Source organism: Bactrocera tryoni, chromosome 3 (assembly GCF_016617805.1).
Source record: "Bactrocera tryoni isolate S06 chromosome 3, CSIRO_BtryS06_freeze2, whole genome shotgun sequence".
Classification (NCBI taxonomy): Eukaryota; Metazoa; Arthropoda; class Insecta; order Diptera; family Tephritidae; genus Bactrocera; species Bactrocera tryoni.
Window position 1 is genome coordinate 30,455,409 of NC_052501.1, and position 16,285 is coordinate 30,471,693.

The 16,285-nt window shown below is 39.1% G+C and overlaps 1 protein-coding gene across 1 annotated transcript in view; it reads right to left on the bottom strand.

Moving 5' to 3' along the window:
• LOC120772965 (GTP-binding protein Di-Ras2) overlaps positions 1-16,285 on the bottom strand; it is a 98,045-nt gene that overhangs the window by 29,717 nt on the left and 52,043 nt on the right. Inside the window, exon 4 of the mRNA XM_040101869.1 lies at positions 8,221-8,384. Within this exon, the coding sequence (XP_039957803.1) occupies positions 8,221-8,384 (164 nt within the window). The remainder of the gene's footprint in view (positions 1-8,220; positions 8,385-16,285) is intronic.

Genomic DNA, 16,285 nt, shown 5'->3' on the forward strand with positions numbered 1-16,285 from the left:
GGCATTTCAGTTCAAACGTATTCCGTTTCAGTGAAAATTGCATTTGAGATGACAATTAACAGAACACATGGATAGTCGCGTGGTGTGTGGCATAAATTTGAAAATGCTATGTTTTTCACACAGTCAGACATACATGGCGTGCTCACGAGTTGAAAAACAATCTTTTCTGTACACCGGAACAGAAATCAAAAAATGTTCTTTATAAAGCTGCGTTACTTTGAAAAAAAAAAAAATGAAATGATAAATTCAACTTTCTTTTCATTTCAAAACACATAATTTCACGCAGGACAACGGCTGCGGGGTAAGCTAGTATAAAATAAAGCCAAGCCCCACATGCAATAAATATCGAATGTGATTGTAGCATAAATTGTATGCAATAGTGGGCAATTACGGTCGAGTAACGTAATAGTAGCTAAATCTAAGAGTTATAAGAAAATATTCTTTCGCATACATTTATTATATGTGTACATATATGTATCTAGAAGTAGCGTTTAAGTGGAGTATTTTTTTTAATATTAAAGCATAGTTAAAACCAAAGTATTAGCAAACATATTTTCATTTGGAAGTTCTGTTAGGACCTAAGGAACACATAAGTATGCTACCCCCGACAACCACACATTACTTGAGTCTAGCAGATCACCAGCATAGCTTCCCTAAAGTGTACAGCACTTAGCGTCATAGACGTCCAGATAGTTCATGCTCTAAAGCAAAGGGCACTCTGTGAGAGGACAAAGGCAAACACAGAACGTTACTTGAAGGTATTGAATAATCACGCTCCCTCCAGGGTTGAAAAGGTGGAGTATGTCCATACTGTTTCGAAGTAAAATCTGCAATTTAAGAAGAATTAAACAAAGGGTCTCACAAAGTGGTGTCAACTCCCCGTTACTGTTGAATTTCTACAATTTGAAATTCCCTCAAACACAAGAGGGAATTTCTATCAACTTGTACACTGATGGTTGCACGGAATTGACGATGGGCAATGGAATCCATGACATGTGTTCAAAAATATACGGCTATCTTTCTAATCTTCTTTGCTTCTTCTCTGCAAAGAACATAACACTCTCCCCTGAAAAGTCCACAGCGTTTTCTCTGAAACCATCTCTGCAGTCGTCTGCCTGAAACGAAGTCGTTTCCTTGGAATATCTAGAGGTCTCTCCTTGACTACATCGAAGTCAGCGAACAGTGCGCCGACCAGACTTTGGACGCAGCTTACTTCAGACCATCACTGACTGACATTCACAGTGGAGCCGCCAACACTTTCAGCTTCTCCCACTTATTGCATAGGGTACTTGGAGTCAAACCATCGCACATTGCAGACGACGAGCTCGAGTTGTCTCGACAATATAGAGCGACCTTTGCGCAACTTCGTTCTGTATACTGTAGCGAAGTGGAGAGGGAGGCTTATCAAGGGAACAGCAGGGTTCAAGTTGTTGGGGTTAGATGTGGGTGGCAAGATCATTGGTACAATAGTCCTAATTATCAGAGGTACCTACCTGATAGGCCGGGTGTTTTTGTGGGGCGCGGGATCTTGCTGGTATAGGGATTAGGTGGACTGATGGACGTTTACATGTTAGCGGTGTGATCTTCACTAGTCGGAATGCCGAACAGTTAGTGTCGTTTGCGCTTGAATTATTTAGGCGGCGAAGTCGTTCAAATAGGAATTAGGGTTAGTTTTCATGTGAGTGGTGTGTGTATATGACGTGGGTATGGGGTCCAACCCCGGCCCATAACAGTAGCGAGGCTCAATTTGTATTAGTTTTGACTACGAAGTCTGATGGCAGACTTAATTCTGGTACCACGAAGAGCAGGAGCCATTGGAGTTCGCTCCAAACTGCTTATGCGAACTGGCCCCTCGGTGAGTATCGTGGTGGTTGTGGTTAAAACCCGAATGCGTGAAGAACTGACCCTTTGTCAGTTGAATATAGAGTTGCAATGCAACCGGCTGCCGGACCCAAAGCTGCTTTTAGATGGGCCTCGAACGCTAACAAGGTGATTAGTGTGTCAATTCTGCACTGCCAAGTGGTTCGGAAAATGTCATTTTCAGGGCGCTGATCAAGATATTTATTTGATTCGCTGTGCTTTTGAGCGCCGTGGGGAAGGTTGTCATCAGCAGATACCCACGTTAAACACACATACTGCATACTGTAGCAGTTTAAACTCCTATTTATTCTGAATCGACTTCGACATGACAAATATATGCCCATGATGCAATGAGTTCCCGCATGTCTCTAACCACCTCTTTGAATGCCCAGCATACCCCACTCATCTAACAGCTCTCTCACTATCGCCCGAACCGTCGAAACAGCACGTTTCCTGTGCCTCCAGGTAGATGACTTCGATGACAACCAACCGGAACTTTACGGCCCATGCAAGGTTATCTAACAACAACAACATCAGTAAGATACTTTTGGACCTTGTGTGACCATATACATAAGTGAAATAGTTTACGTAGCTTCTTTGTTCGTCATGGAAACAAAAAGAGATAGGAAATTGATTCGTCATCAAATCCTCAAGTTCTTGACGGCTGTTTGTTTGTTTTTTAAGACGGTCTTTTACAAATGAAGGCTTGAAGATTGAACATTAAACTAATGATAGATCTGTTAATTTGGGGTTACTTTAGGTCCTCCCTTATCATAAATGCATTAGCAAATAAAAAATAAATTGAAAAATCACAAACATTTTGAAGAAGGAATATTTCTAAAGGGTCCACATATAAAGTAGTATATAGTATGTCCACCATGTCGTATAAGTTATATTTTAAAACCAGTTCATGTAGGTATATTAGCAAATATTCCAAAATAATGTTAATATTTTAACCAAAACCAGCCAATCAAGCTAATTATATATAAAAATGGTGAATTGCAGCAACCATTTTTAGCTTATTAAAAGAACCGCTAATATTTGCAATTTGAATATTTTCGTTTCGTTGCATATTTTCTTTGAAATTTTAAAATATAATAACAAAACAACATCGCTTCGTGGAATGCCTGAATGTCGCACTTTGTGGCAAGCAATTTCCTGCGACAAATCACTGCTAGCAAGAGATTAAAGGCAACATTTAGCCACGGAATTGCGGTGGCGCTACCCACGGATACCTTACTTAACTGCTGAATAATTGCATGTCTGAATAAAATAAGTACAGTGGCAGCTTGAGAAGACAGTGTTTTAAAAATATAACAAAAGCGGATCATTAAATGAGGCACGTAGAATAATATTGGGAATAAACCAAAGTCCGATCACGAATAAGAATAATTTACCACACTCTATGCCAATAATAGTTAGATAAGTCGATAGAGGTAATGCTGAAGCCTGACAAATGCTTAAGGAGATTGCCATTTAGAGGTAAACGGTAAGATGAAGGCACGTGAGCCCTTTTAGTAGAGTTATACATATACAAAATCTAACAACGAGTTCTGAAAAACTATTGTTCAAAAATTTTAGTGCAAAGCTTGAACTTGTACCTTTGATTAAAGTACACAACAGAGCTCCGCTTTTGAAAAAAAGTAAAAAAGACGTTAACTTAGCTTGCACCGAACTATAAGCTTGTACGGCAGCTATGCGCTATAGTGATTCGATTTGAAACACTTTATTCGAAAAATACACTTCTGCTTTGGAGGTATGACAGCTATATGCTAGTGTAGATCAATTTCAAACGTTCCCATAAACCAACAGCTCCTTGGGAAAAAAAGACGTTAGCATATTTTGAGAACAATATCTCAAAAACTGACGGACTAGTTCGCGTATATACAGACAGACAGACATGGCTAAATCAACATTCGAATGGCCTACACGACTTTTCTTGCAAGAACGAATTCGATGAACCCAATTCTCGAGTACTTTTTCCACTAAATCAAGTCGTGTGTCACGAATAGCACATTCAAAAACTTGAAGAGAATCTAGTTTATTGCTAAAAGCAATGACTCAAATAACCCCACAGGAAGTAGTTTAATGGTGTTAAATCACAACTTCTTGGAGGCCATTTAATGTTATAATTTCTTGAAATAATCAAATCTCCAAACTTTTTTTCGCAATAATTCGGTTGCTGATATTCCATGTTTCACATGGCCTAGCCTTGTTGGCACCAAATGTTGTCAAGATCAACTTCTTCTAATTGTGACCATAAAAAGTTGGTTGCCATCTATCTATACCGCTCTCAATTGGATTGCTAATTGTGTCATCAGCATAATTATCATAATTTCAAAAAAAGTACGAACCGATGATACCACTAGACCAAAAACCACAACAAATTGTCAGTTTAGGTGAATGTAATGATTGTTCATGAACAATTTGTGGATTTTCTTCGCACCGGAATCGACAGTTTTATTTATTTACCGCACCACTAGATGAAAGTGAGTCTCATTGGAGAAGATGATTTTATTAAAAAAATCGTTATCATTTTCAAGGTTAAGGCAAAGTCAGCAAATTCACAGCGTTCACGGTGGTCCAATGGCTTGAGTTCTTGAGTGAGAACAATTTTATATGGATGCAATCCTTTCTCAAAATTCGCCAGGTTGTTGTTTGTGACAGTCCCAATTCTTGGAAACGTCTTCGAAACGACAAATTGCGGTCTTCAGCAACATTTGCCTGAACGGCAGCACTATTTGAATTACTTCGAGCGGTTCTTTGTCTTATTGGCACTTGGACATACAATTATATCCGAAGGTCAAAGTTGTAAGTTGAAAATGCTCAGAAACTGATGTAAACTTAAGATGAACTTATGAAAGAATTTAGAGTATATTATGTGACGAGTGATACGATCGCTTGACAGGGTCTAAATAAAGAGAGCTTCTGCTAAACTATTAGTACTTTTTTAAAATACAAGGCAACTCTAAAAGGTCTATGAAATTTGATCCATTTGGTCTTTGGTGAAATTTTTGCAAATTGAATGAAAATGAAAAGAAAAAAAAAATAAAAAATGCTCAACGGAACAATTAACTGCCCACAAAATTTGACAGCAGTCTTGTGCCATTTGAGAAGAGCAGAGTTGCATTTTAATTCTGATTTAACAAACCGCCCCTGTAAATATACATATTTGTACGTTGTTATAGTTGAAATTGCGTGAGCGTTTCACTGATTTCCAGTAAAATACTCGACGACAAAACAACACCGCCAAATAACTGTACCTGCAGGCTGCATGCAACGGTCCACACAGAGTAAAACACAAAACTAATGAATGGCAAGTTGCAAGTGTAGCAATAAACGTAAATAATAACAACAACAAATAGCAGGTAGATACACGAGCAGTAAGTGAAGAAGAAGCAAAAGCAACGACGCGAAGCAAAATGTGGTGAAATATGGAACCTCAGAGTGCAACGCAGTGCAAAAGGTGGAGAGGTGCTAAACTGTGACCATGACAGGCGGTGCTAAAGTAAAAAGCGCAAAGATAATACGAAGAAACGCACGAAAGCACTGGCATACTGAACTCCGGTGGCAACTGGAAACGCTATGGCAACCTTTGTAGCTCTTGCAGCGGCACACATTTATGTATGTCGTGGATCTCGGTGCTATAACCGCTCTTGGCGCTGTATACGCTGCAGTCGAAATTGTGTGGCAACTCTGCAGACGCTGCGACCATCACACAGGCACAGAAAATATGAAAAATAAAAAAAAAGAGGAAAGGGAAAGAGGTGGAAACAGAAGCACGAGAGTTGAAATGAATACCAGAGACCCACGCGAGGCTACGGGGCAGATTGTGGCGTTGTGACAGCGGCGTATGCTTTACCAAACGGTGTAAATGATTGAGTTTTACCGGCCGGCTGGTGCCTGCTGGTGCTTGGTTAAGCGATGCGAATTGTCCATATGAATAAAGGTGAAAACATCATGGAAATGCTTGTAACTTTTTAGATCGCCTAAAGACGTAGTAAAGTGAAGAGCGAAATTACATTGGTCTTATGTATGAGAGTTAAATTAATCGCTGGGAATCAAATGTGAGCTCGAAAAATAACGAGCATTTTATCAATACATTTTGGAGAGATGAATTGTCATTTTTTGTTTTATGTTGATATATGTACATGTCTCTGAAGTACGTGAAAACGCTATGTTCATTGCTTACTTTGTCTGTAATAGCTGCTAAGGTTAGACGTATTTTTATGAACTTGGTGACTTTGGTTTGTTAAAAGAAATGGATCAGTGAATTTGGTCGTGAATTCTTAGATTAAAGCAATACTGTAACAATGCCTTAGCCTCCACATACCAGACCATCGAGTTTAAGAAGTGTTTTTACGATTGGCGGAAGCACTAACATAACAGCATAATATCGAAAGGGGACCATTTATACGCGGACACCATTAATGTCGTAAGAATTTTGGTTAATTTTTGAACACACCTCGTACGTTAAAGAAAATAAGTTCCCAGATCACTGAGAAAAGTAATAAAGCCTAGGTAACAAAAGATTGGCATTTTTTTTTAATTTCTAGGATATTAAGAACCTCTTGATGCATTGACGATTGACGGTTACTAATCAGAGATGTGCTCTGTATCTATGCTTATGACATGGAAACAGATAATCGTTGGCCGAATATAGTGGCAAAGGTGAGCCGAAACACGCCAAAGCAGGTCAAAAATTTAGCTTATGTTGACAGTTTTCTTCAATTATTGAAGTGTGATGTACACCGAACTCCTTTAGACCGATCAAACTGTCAACAAGGAATAAAAATTGAGTGTTATGCGTCGTTTGGGCGAAGATATTTGTAAAAAGAGGCCGGAATTATGGACTGAAAACTCTTGGTTTTTGCACCACGATAATGCCCAGTCGCATATTGCAATAATTTGTCGTTAGTTTTTCGCCAAATTTTCAACCAATATCATGCCGCAAGCACCGTATTCACCGTATTCACCTGACTTAGCTCGGTGTGACTTCTGCCTATTCAGCAAACTCAAACCACTGCTCCGGGGATACCCTTCAAAGGCCGAAATGCGTGGGTATGAAGAGCTTGACAGCTGGTAGACTAGAGTAATTCTCGAAAACTTGTGACTAATACCCAGAACAAACTGAAATTATGGAACACTTCTCAAGCCTGCTCAATGGCAGTGAAAGCATAAGAGATGGTGAACCCAATTATTCAATTGATGACGATGGGACGGACGTTGTTCCATTGTCCCACAATTCGATTAACAATTATTTGCCTGAAGAACAACAAAGCGGCGGGGCCGATGGAATGCTTGCCGAGTTATTCAAATACGGCGGCGAAGAACTTATAAGGAGCAACTCCCTTGGGATAAGCCTCCTCAACATCGCATATAAGGTTCTGTGTGAAAGATTAAAGCCCATCGTCAACAAACTGGTTGGACCTTATCAATGTGGCTTCAGGCCTGGAAATTCAACAACTTAGCAGATATTCACTATGCGCCAAATCTTGGAAAAGACCCGTGAAAAAAGATCGACACACACAAATTCTTCTTCGATTTCTAAATTGCTAAAGGACCTGGCTACATTTCAAATCTCGAATTGCCGCCAAACAGTGTAAAGGAAGAACGATAGGTGCGCTGTTGTAAACTCGGCTGAAACAGGCAAGAAGAAGTCAAGTGGTGTTGGGGGTCAAACCACCACAATTTACTAAAATGAAAAATAGCTGTACGTAATGGAAAATTTTGAATTCAAATTTGTAGTGAGGATACCCTAAATACTCCACAAACCTCTTACAATACCATTACTCCTTGTCGAAATTTTATTTTTTTAAATAATATAGATATATACTCGTAGTACATCTATTAAGTTGGACGCCTTCGGTGGGATAAAAAAAAATTGCTCAGTAAAAGAGTGGAGTGAATTTAATTTAATTTAATTTGCATATAGTAACGTCAAAGCAGCAAAAGTGATCTCAGCAATTGGAAGACACGGCACAAGCTAGAAAACCGTGTCCATGTTGCCACACGGAAAGCGACACGCTGAGCGTGAGAAGAATCATAATTTACTTAAAGAACGAATACACACGGTTGCAATTAAGTGGTTGCTTGTTGCTACTGGTCCGCCGTTGTCACTAACAATTACACAACGGTACCATTGAGGCTATCTAGGCCGCCAAGCAAGTAAATAATGCGTGTCACTTGCAATTGAATTTAATTTTACTAATCTTCGCTTAATTTTCATCTTGTGTCTTTTGCGCCCTTCTTTTTTTTCCATTACCACTACTATCTCTGCTGGTGCTGTTCGTCTGTCTTTGCTAAGCACGCTCAGTTTGCTTGTGCTGTGTCAATTTGGCTATGAGTGAGAGTACTTACTTCTACTTGACGATGCACTAACATATGCCGAAGAGCGTCGCTTGAGTCCACTCGTGCCGTCATTATTGCTCCCGACGGGCAGAAATCGCGATAGAGACAGCAACGTTTTGAAGAGGTCAGTCACGTTTTGATCCTCCTTGGCGGAGCACTCCAGCACTTTCGCTCTGCAAGTGAGAAAATAATGTAACTGATTAAAAATGGGGGTTCAAGGAGGACAGTCCTCACGAGTACACAAATATAATTTTTTTATTGACATAAAAGTGTTAATAACAGAAAAAAAAATGTTAATGTTAGTTTGTCTTGCCTACATTTATACATACATTTTATAGGGCCTTTAATGTTTTTCTCTGGGCTTACCATCTTCATGAGAAACTTAATATACACTTTACAAGGTATAAAAGAATTTTGCAATGAATTATTTACCAAGAATATAGATTTAATTAGAGAATCCATAATACAATGAAACTTATGAAAATCTCACACACATTAAGAGCATATTCTCATACATAGTAGAATCCTGTATCTCTTCTAGGCAGTAATTTTTCCTGCGATTGCCAACTCCTGCGTGTTCTGAGGATTTCGACTATAATTTGCTATTCGCAAGATGCTCGGTATTGCGCCGACTTCCACTTATTGTATGCATGTATGTATGTATAATTGGAATTCGAACTGATTGATACCTAATATATTAATGAGTTTAAAGTGAACCAGAGGAATTAAGTATTTGGTGCCAAACTGAGCTTTGTGAAAATATAATCTTTTATTGATCGTATAATATGATTCCGAAGTAGTTATTCCTGCTAGTAATTTTTCGACAGAGGTGCAAAAATCAGTACATCATATAAGTAAAATTGCAATATTATGGGAAACTTTCATCTCCTTAATCACTCAGATGTTGTTCTGCCGACAACTATAATTTTGTGTTTCTAAATGTTTAATCAAAATTCTGATGGTGCGGATACTCGTATATTCCTACTAATTGATTTTTATTTTTCTGTTTTGACTAAATTCTTTTTTTACCACCAGCTATGCCCTCGCAAAGTGCTTCTGGCTCGGGGTAAATCGGAAGAAGTCTAGAGAGCTCTTCGTTCTCAGGAAGGTTCACCTTTCAATTGTAACGGGAGTTCTAACTGGACAACAATCTGATCTGTGAGATCCTTCCGCCACGTCGAGGGATTAGCCATCTAACCTGACCTAACCTAAGAATCTGACATATATTAGCCAAGAGATGTTATCGGCGTCTGTGGTCTGTGGGCTAATGAACTTGCAAGTTAAGTTGGATGCACTGTGCACATGCTGTAATGCCCACAATCTCTACTAAAGGCAGATAGATAGAAAATAATTGAGGTTTTGCACTGCGACCTATGGACTAATATGGTTAAGCACTCTGAACCATTCCAGGAGCTTGCTGGGCGCGATGGTGGTGACGTCATCCCAGTCCACGTAGATGGATCCAAGGGCCTTGAGCCTGCTTCTACAAATTGCTGGGCAATCTTGAATCAGGTGTTGTGAATTTTCCGGTTCCATGCCATGCGGTATTCAGTCACACAATGCCTGCTCCAATTCCTTTCGGTATTTTCAAGCCATCAGTGGAATTACTCCACTCCGCCTTACTGCCGAATGTAAGTTTAAACTTCTTTGTGAAGTTTACCCTCTTCGTAACACTGTGGCGTGTCTACTTCCAAGGCTTTCATTTTTTGAGACGACATTATTTTCCCTTTGCCAAACTCCTCTGCTGCCATCAACAATATAATATGCTTCACTGCCTTTTTGATAACTAGTTGAAGCGGTATGAGCTCCAGCATGACTTTAAGTGCTGTGTTTGGGCAAGTACGCATTGGCCCTTAAGCGCAGACGCTGGTGAGTCTTTGCTGCTTCGATAATTGAAGACCTACCGAAGACGGCGTTGCCTTCGATGTCTAAGAAACCGTTCCATAAGTGACAATAGGCCCTACGATCATGATATATAGCCACCTGATGCCTTAGTGACTCTCGACAATGTTAATTTCACATGACTATTCCATCGGGATGTGATTTTCTGCGCCTTGTATCTTATGGTTATGGTTATATGTTGGTTACAATCCTTTCTCTCCCTTTTAGCAAGAAAGAAGTAAGGTTAATTGGTAAGACTTCAAGTAATGAAGGTTGCCAACTTAACTTGCTTCGCCGAATAGACGTCGCTGCCTCAGTTTATAAGTTGGCATATTTTTAGGTAAGTTGTTTGTTAATTAGGTCTATATTTAAGAGACAATGAACCGAATTTGACTTTTCAGATTTAGCAGATTTGGTTTCTATTATATTGGCTCACTTTTAAGAAACTTCTCGTGTCTAATTTAAAGGCTTAAATCGGTACTTCTTCTTCAGCACCGTCCGAATTATTAATGCTGGCAAGAGTAAGAATTGATCGTAAGATAATTGAACCATAAAATATCTCTGCCACGTAAAGTTTCAAAATCGTTGTTAAGTAGAAACTACCACTACCACAGCTGAGCTACAATTTTAAATAAATTATAAAGTATCCATCACTGATTCTCATTTGTATGAAACCTTGAGGGACTCACAGGTTGTAAAGAATTCTTTAGAAGTTTTAGAGTATTAAGACACTCAATGTCAAAAATATCTTTAACACAAAAGTTCGTTAACTTATGGTATTACTTCTTAAAAAATCTTTTATTTCTAATTGCCTTTCATTGTCTGACTAAAAAGACTATCAACAATAACTCAGAATATATATCTACAATTTATGCAGGCAAGCACACATACATACGCAGTGCTGTGCCGTCATTGTTGGCCTTCAAAACTACACAACCGCCAATCGAAAACTGGCGATTATTATTTGGTGCGCCTAAAAGCAGGCCAGCGGAAATGAACAAAAATGAAACGATGCAGCACCGCTTATAGAATCACTCATATATTCACCGACAACTATGGCGTTGTTGTTAATCCCGCTGTCCTTGCGTCATTGCGCCACTGCACTACATATGTACAAACAGTTACACATATATGTACGTCTATATAGAAATAGTGAGGCAAAAGTTTAGCTAGTACCAACGGTGTTTATCTCTTGCCAAACAGCTGTGGCATATGTTAGTTTTGAGTATTTAAAGTGAGTTGTTTAGTTTTTATTGTTATCTTTATATTTATTTTTCATAGCACCTCCGCTCTGTGGCAAGTCGCGGAATGTCTGTTTGAGTGGTATTTTGCCACACGCGATTTTTGCGATTTTTTATTGCTGTTATTCGCGTGAGAATCCAGCTTAGCAGCTAGGCAATTGTGAATTTGTTTCAAATTGCATGCATTTAAATTGTATTTTTAATAATAATAATAAAGTACTGCAATCTAGTATAACTACAAATTGAGGTTATGAATATGGTATTTCCAGTGCAGCGGTTTCACCTACAAACAGCTCAACCTTTACCTACTCTGGAGCCATTTATAGTTAGGTTGCATGCTCATTTCACCCACTGTGCATACGAATCAGTGCTGCCAAGTTTGACCACTTGAACGCTCTTACGCACTTGGTTCGATAATTTGCTCAAATATTTTCGGTAATTACATTTCAGGTAAGCTATGCCATTCCCTAATTGGTGGCAGCAGTCGGTGCTCAAGCTCGTGCCACTTACGTAGTTGTATCTATGTATGGCGGAGAATGTCGACGCAATCATTGCAAATGATTTAAATACGTAAATGGCTGCTTACTGCCGTTGGCAACTAAGTGTTTCATTTTGCTAAATTGGCAGTTGGCAGCCACTTCAGGCAGTGCAAAACACCGAATTGGGTAGGAATTAACCTGAGGCACCCGTAAACACACACACATATACATACAATACAAAAACCGTCATTGAGTTGATTGACGGGGCAATGGAGAAGTCGAGTGCCGACTGCTACGTATACAAAGTCAGAGCACAAGTACTTTTACTAACATACATTTGTATTTACTTATACGGGAAAATAAAGCCAGTAAGGGCGATCTTAAATTCGGAATTCAGTTCATCTTTATTTACTAGGCAAAAAGAAAATACATAATTGCCATGAAATATTCTAAAATGTGAGAAGGTGATCCAAGTAGAGGTACGTTTTACAATAGTCTCTTTTTGACAGATCACGCGTGCATCGTGTCAAGCTGAGAGTGTACATGAAGACCACCCGAATATGGGAGTCGATTGAGCGCCGTCCGCAGCAACTCGAACTGACGAATGGAACGACTTGGCGAATTTTACGTCGAGATCTTAAATGGAAAGCGTACAAAATACAGCTTGTGCTAGAACTGAAGCCGCTAGACCTTCTCTTCGATCTTTCGGTTCTTGAAAAATTCCAAGAAGATCCGACGTTGTCGAGTCAAATTTTGTTCAGCGGTCCCTTTATGGCTGAATGGGTATGTAAACAAGCAAAATAGCTACGTTTGGGACGAAGAGCAACCTGAAGAGATTCAAGAGTTGCCATTTCAACCAGAAAAAACAACGGTTTGAACGTAACAGGCAACGGCTACCGTTATCGCGCCATGATAATCGACTATTTAGGGCCTTAAATTGGAGTTTGTCATATCGGCAACATTTGGTTTCAACAAGACGGAGCCACTTAACAAACATCACATCAATCAATGGATTTATTGAGAGAACACTTCGGTGAGCAGATCGCTAGACTTTTTACTGCGGGAATATGTAAAGTCTTAAGTCTATGTGAACGACTCCGCTTCGATTCAGGCTTTAAAAAAAAAGATCACTAGTGTCATTTGCCAGTTATCAGTCGAAATGCTCGGAAGAAACATTGGAAATTAGACTCAACAGATGAACGATCTGAGACGTAGCCGCGGTCAACATTTGAAAGAGGCAATTTTCAAAAAATTAATGCCGAAGAACGTTGTTTCGAATGATCATAAATATTCCTCATTAAATTTGAAGCTTATGTCCTTTTTCTTCAAAAACATTTTATTATTTTTGTTTAGCCGTCATTAAAAAAAATTATTTAGGCATGCACTGGGAATGCAAGGAAGCAATGTCAACTAGCCGATAGCTGGGTAAAATTGATTAACTTATTTTAGGAGTCCTTTCGGTTGCTTTGAGTGAAACTATTTCAGCAGAGAACAATGTATAAGAAGATTTTGGTAAAAAAAAAACAAGATCATAAGGAAAACTCGGGGTATTCTTGAATCTCTGTAAGATCGGCATAGTCAAACGTATTAAAATTCACAAGAAAACAAGAAAAACCGTTAACTTCGGTTGCACCGAAGCTAAATACCCTTCACAGGTACATTTCTGTTAGTAACTATGTGTTCAGTTTGTATGGAAGCTATAATAATCCATTCAGAACAAGTTTCTTAGAGATTACATTGTTGCCTTAAAAAATAATCTATTCCAAATATATCTTGTCAAATGTGAAAGTTTTCCATACAAGCATTTGATTCCGATCGTTCAGTTTGTATGGCAGCTATATGTTATAGTGGTCCGATATCGACCGTTCTGACAAATGAGCAGCTTCTTGAAGAGAAAATGACGTTTGCAAAATTTCAAAATGATATCTTAAAAACTGAGGGACTAGTTCGTATAAATACAGATAGACAGACGGACGGACAGACAGACGGACATGGCTAAATCTACTCAGCTCGACATACTGATCATTTATATATATACTTTATAGGGTCTCCGACGATTCCTTCTGGGTGTTACAAACTTCGTGACAAACTCAATATACCCTGTTCAGGGTATAATGATTTCGGAGCTTGGTACGAGTATAGTAAGATCTCAATTTTTTTGGAATGGCTCTGTAAGCTTGCTTGAAGTATAGAGTTGACAGTCTTTGAGTTTTACTTTCCCGATTGGTCTTTGACTTCGGACCTTACAAATCATCCGTTAGAATAAGACTGATGAACTCGTGTTTAAGGTAACATAACCTCAGCGACCACTGTGGGAAACATGTTGCTGTTGTATTCGAAAACTTTCTCCGAAACAAAACCGAACATTTTGCATATTTAACCGTTGCCGAACTTTAAAAAAACTTTATGTACTTAGTATTTCAAAATTTGATGACTTCTTTATTTGCTTGTGTGGACATGACATGCATTTTAGTTTTGCATGCGAATATTCGCCGATCTCTGGAAATATGCTGCCAATTTTATTTTTACGAGTTCAAAATTTCTAAGTGTACCGTCGACCGAACTACACACATGTGCTAGCAAAGAAACATTTACATAAAAGGTCATTTGAAAAGTCCCCGGTTTGACACATAGTCGACGCTACTTGAATTAAATCCATAAGATTTTTAGTTAGCCCGAACTTTCAAAAGACATATGGCAAAAATTCATGAATTGGCCTTTCGATTTGCACCCGCATCTACCGCATTCTCCAGACCTGACCATCAGTGAGTATTTTCTGTTCTCAGGTCTCAAAAGAAATCATTCTGGGAAGAACTTCTCGTCGAATGAAGAGGTGATCGACGAAACTGATACCTATTTTGAAGCTAAGGACAAATCTTACTACAAAATGGAGGTAGTAATTGGAGGGTCGCTATAATTAGTGTATCACACCCCTGAAGGTAACTATGTTGAATAAGAAAAAACAAATTTTGTCAAAAAAAGTGTGTGTTACTATGGTAGACCGAGGACTTTGCAATTGACCTGTTAAAAAACCTCTGGCAAATATGTATGCCTGTTTGTGCGTCAGTTGTTTGCTGGCGTAAAATTCCAGCCAACTACGCAGCAAACCTACAAAGTTTCTACAACGTCAATGCTTCTCCAACGATTAGTTGTAGCGGCAACGATAAGTCCGTCCAGCGTTGCGTCGTAAAGTTGTTGTCACAAAGTTGCTGCTATGCTGCTGACGTTGGTTACTGCGCTGATCGATGCAGGAGTGGGTGGGAGAGTTTTGAAACTATCGGTTGGACTGCAGTCGCTTGCGGTTGTTGCCGACCTGACACGCCAATTGTGGCTATGCAGGAATTCCTAGCAACAACAAGAAAGACAGGAAATGTTTGCAAAAGCTCTATGTGTGTGTATGTGTGTGTCTCGGTGGGTGTGGTGTCTACTTGCACAGCATTCAACAGCTGTCCAACTGTTTGAGAAACTTTAAGTGACCATCAGCAAAAGCTCGGCGAAGCGTGCAATGATGCAGTATTGAACACGTAATAGAAAAGAGTTAGGTGTACGAGTACCTTATGCTTTGGCACACAGATTATCAATTGGCCAGATGTTTACGGTAAATATTTGTGCCGGACCGACTGGACATCTTTTCGCCGCAGAACTTAAGTGAGTATCCAGCAGTGAGTGGACTGCGAGCTACGTGGAGTGAAGTCTTAGTTATTTAAAATTCAATAAATTTGAGTTGATGATTGGGTTCGTTGCTGATAGTTCGTTAATCGCGATTTTTCGTACCTCGGCAACCGATTTCGAATCCCCACTAGTCTGTGAGAAGCGGCTTGGAATTTGTTAAACTATCGATTCCTTGCATGGTAGGTGCCATTCCTCAACAAGACCGATGAATCGAGTGAAGGCTATATTTAAAAAAAATGGACCTCTGTATTCTAAGAGAAATCTAACACGAATATTGCAGGTAACTTTCAGGAACAAAAACAATGGCTCTTTAAAAAGTATTATCGAGATCCGACACTTTACAAAACATAGATCGGGGTGACGGCTCGATTATTCCCTTACTACTAGAACTGAGTTCGAGTGCTTCCTCAAACCACATTAAAATTTGCATATTTCTGCATAAGACAGAAAGAAGGCTTCTTGCTACCAACAATTCATCTTCTGCTTTTGGTCTAATAACAGCTGAATTGTCTCTTTACTCGACCTCTTTTAATTAATATAGATAGAATCAGGACAGCTGATACAAATTATTATTTTTTAACTATAACCGGAAGAAAAAAATACATATGTGAGATCATGGTGTTGCGAGGTAGGAAATTGCCAAGCTCAGAAGGAGGTTTTCATGTTGTTTTTCAAAAACCGAAGGGAAAAGCTACAAGCTCATTACTTGCTACACAGTCGAGCTTTTCTGTAAATGCCCACTGATGACTTGGGACTCACATCAGATCATCTCAGTAAAATATTTTGCGTAATCGAAATTGT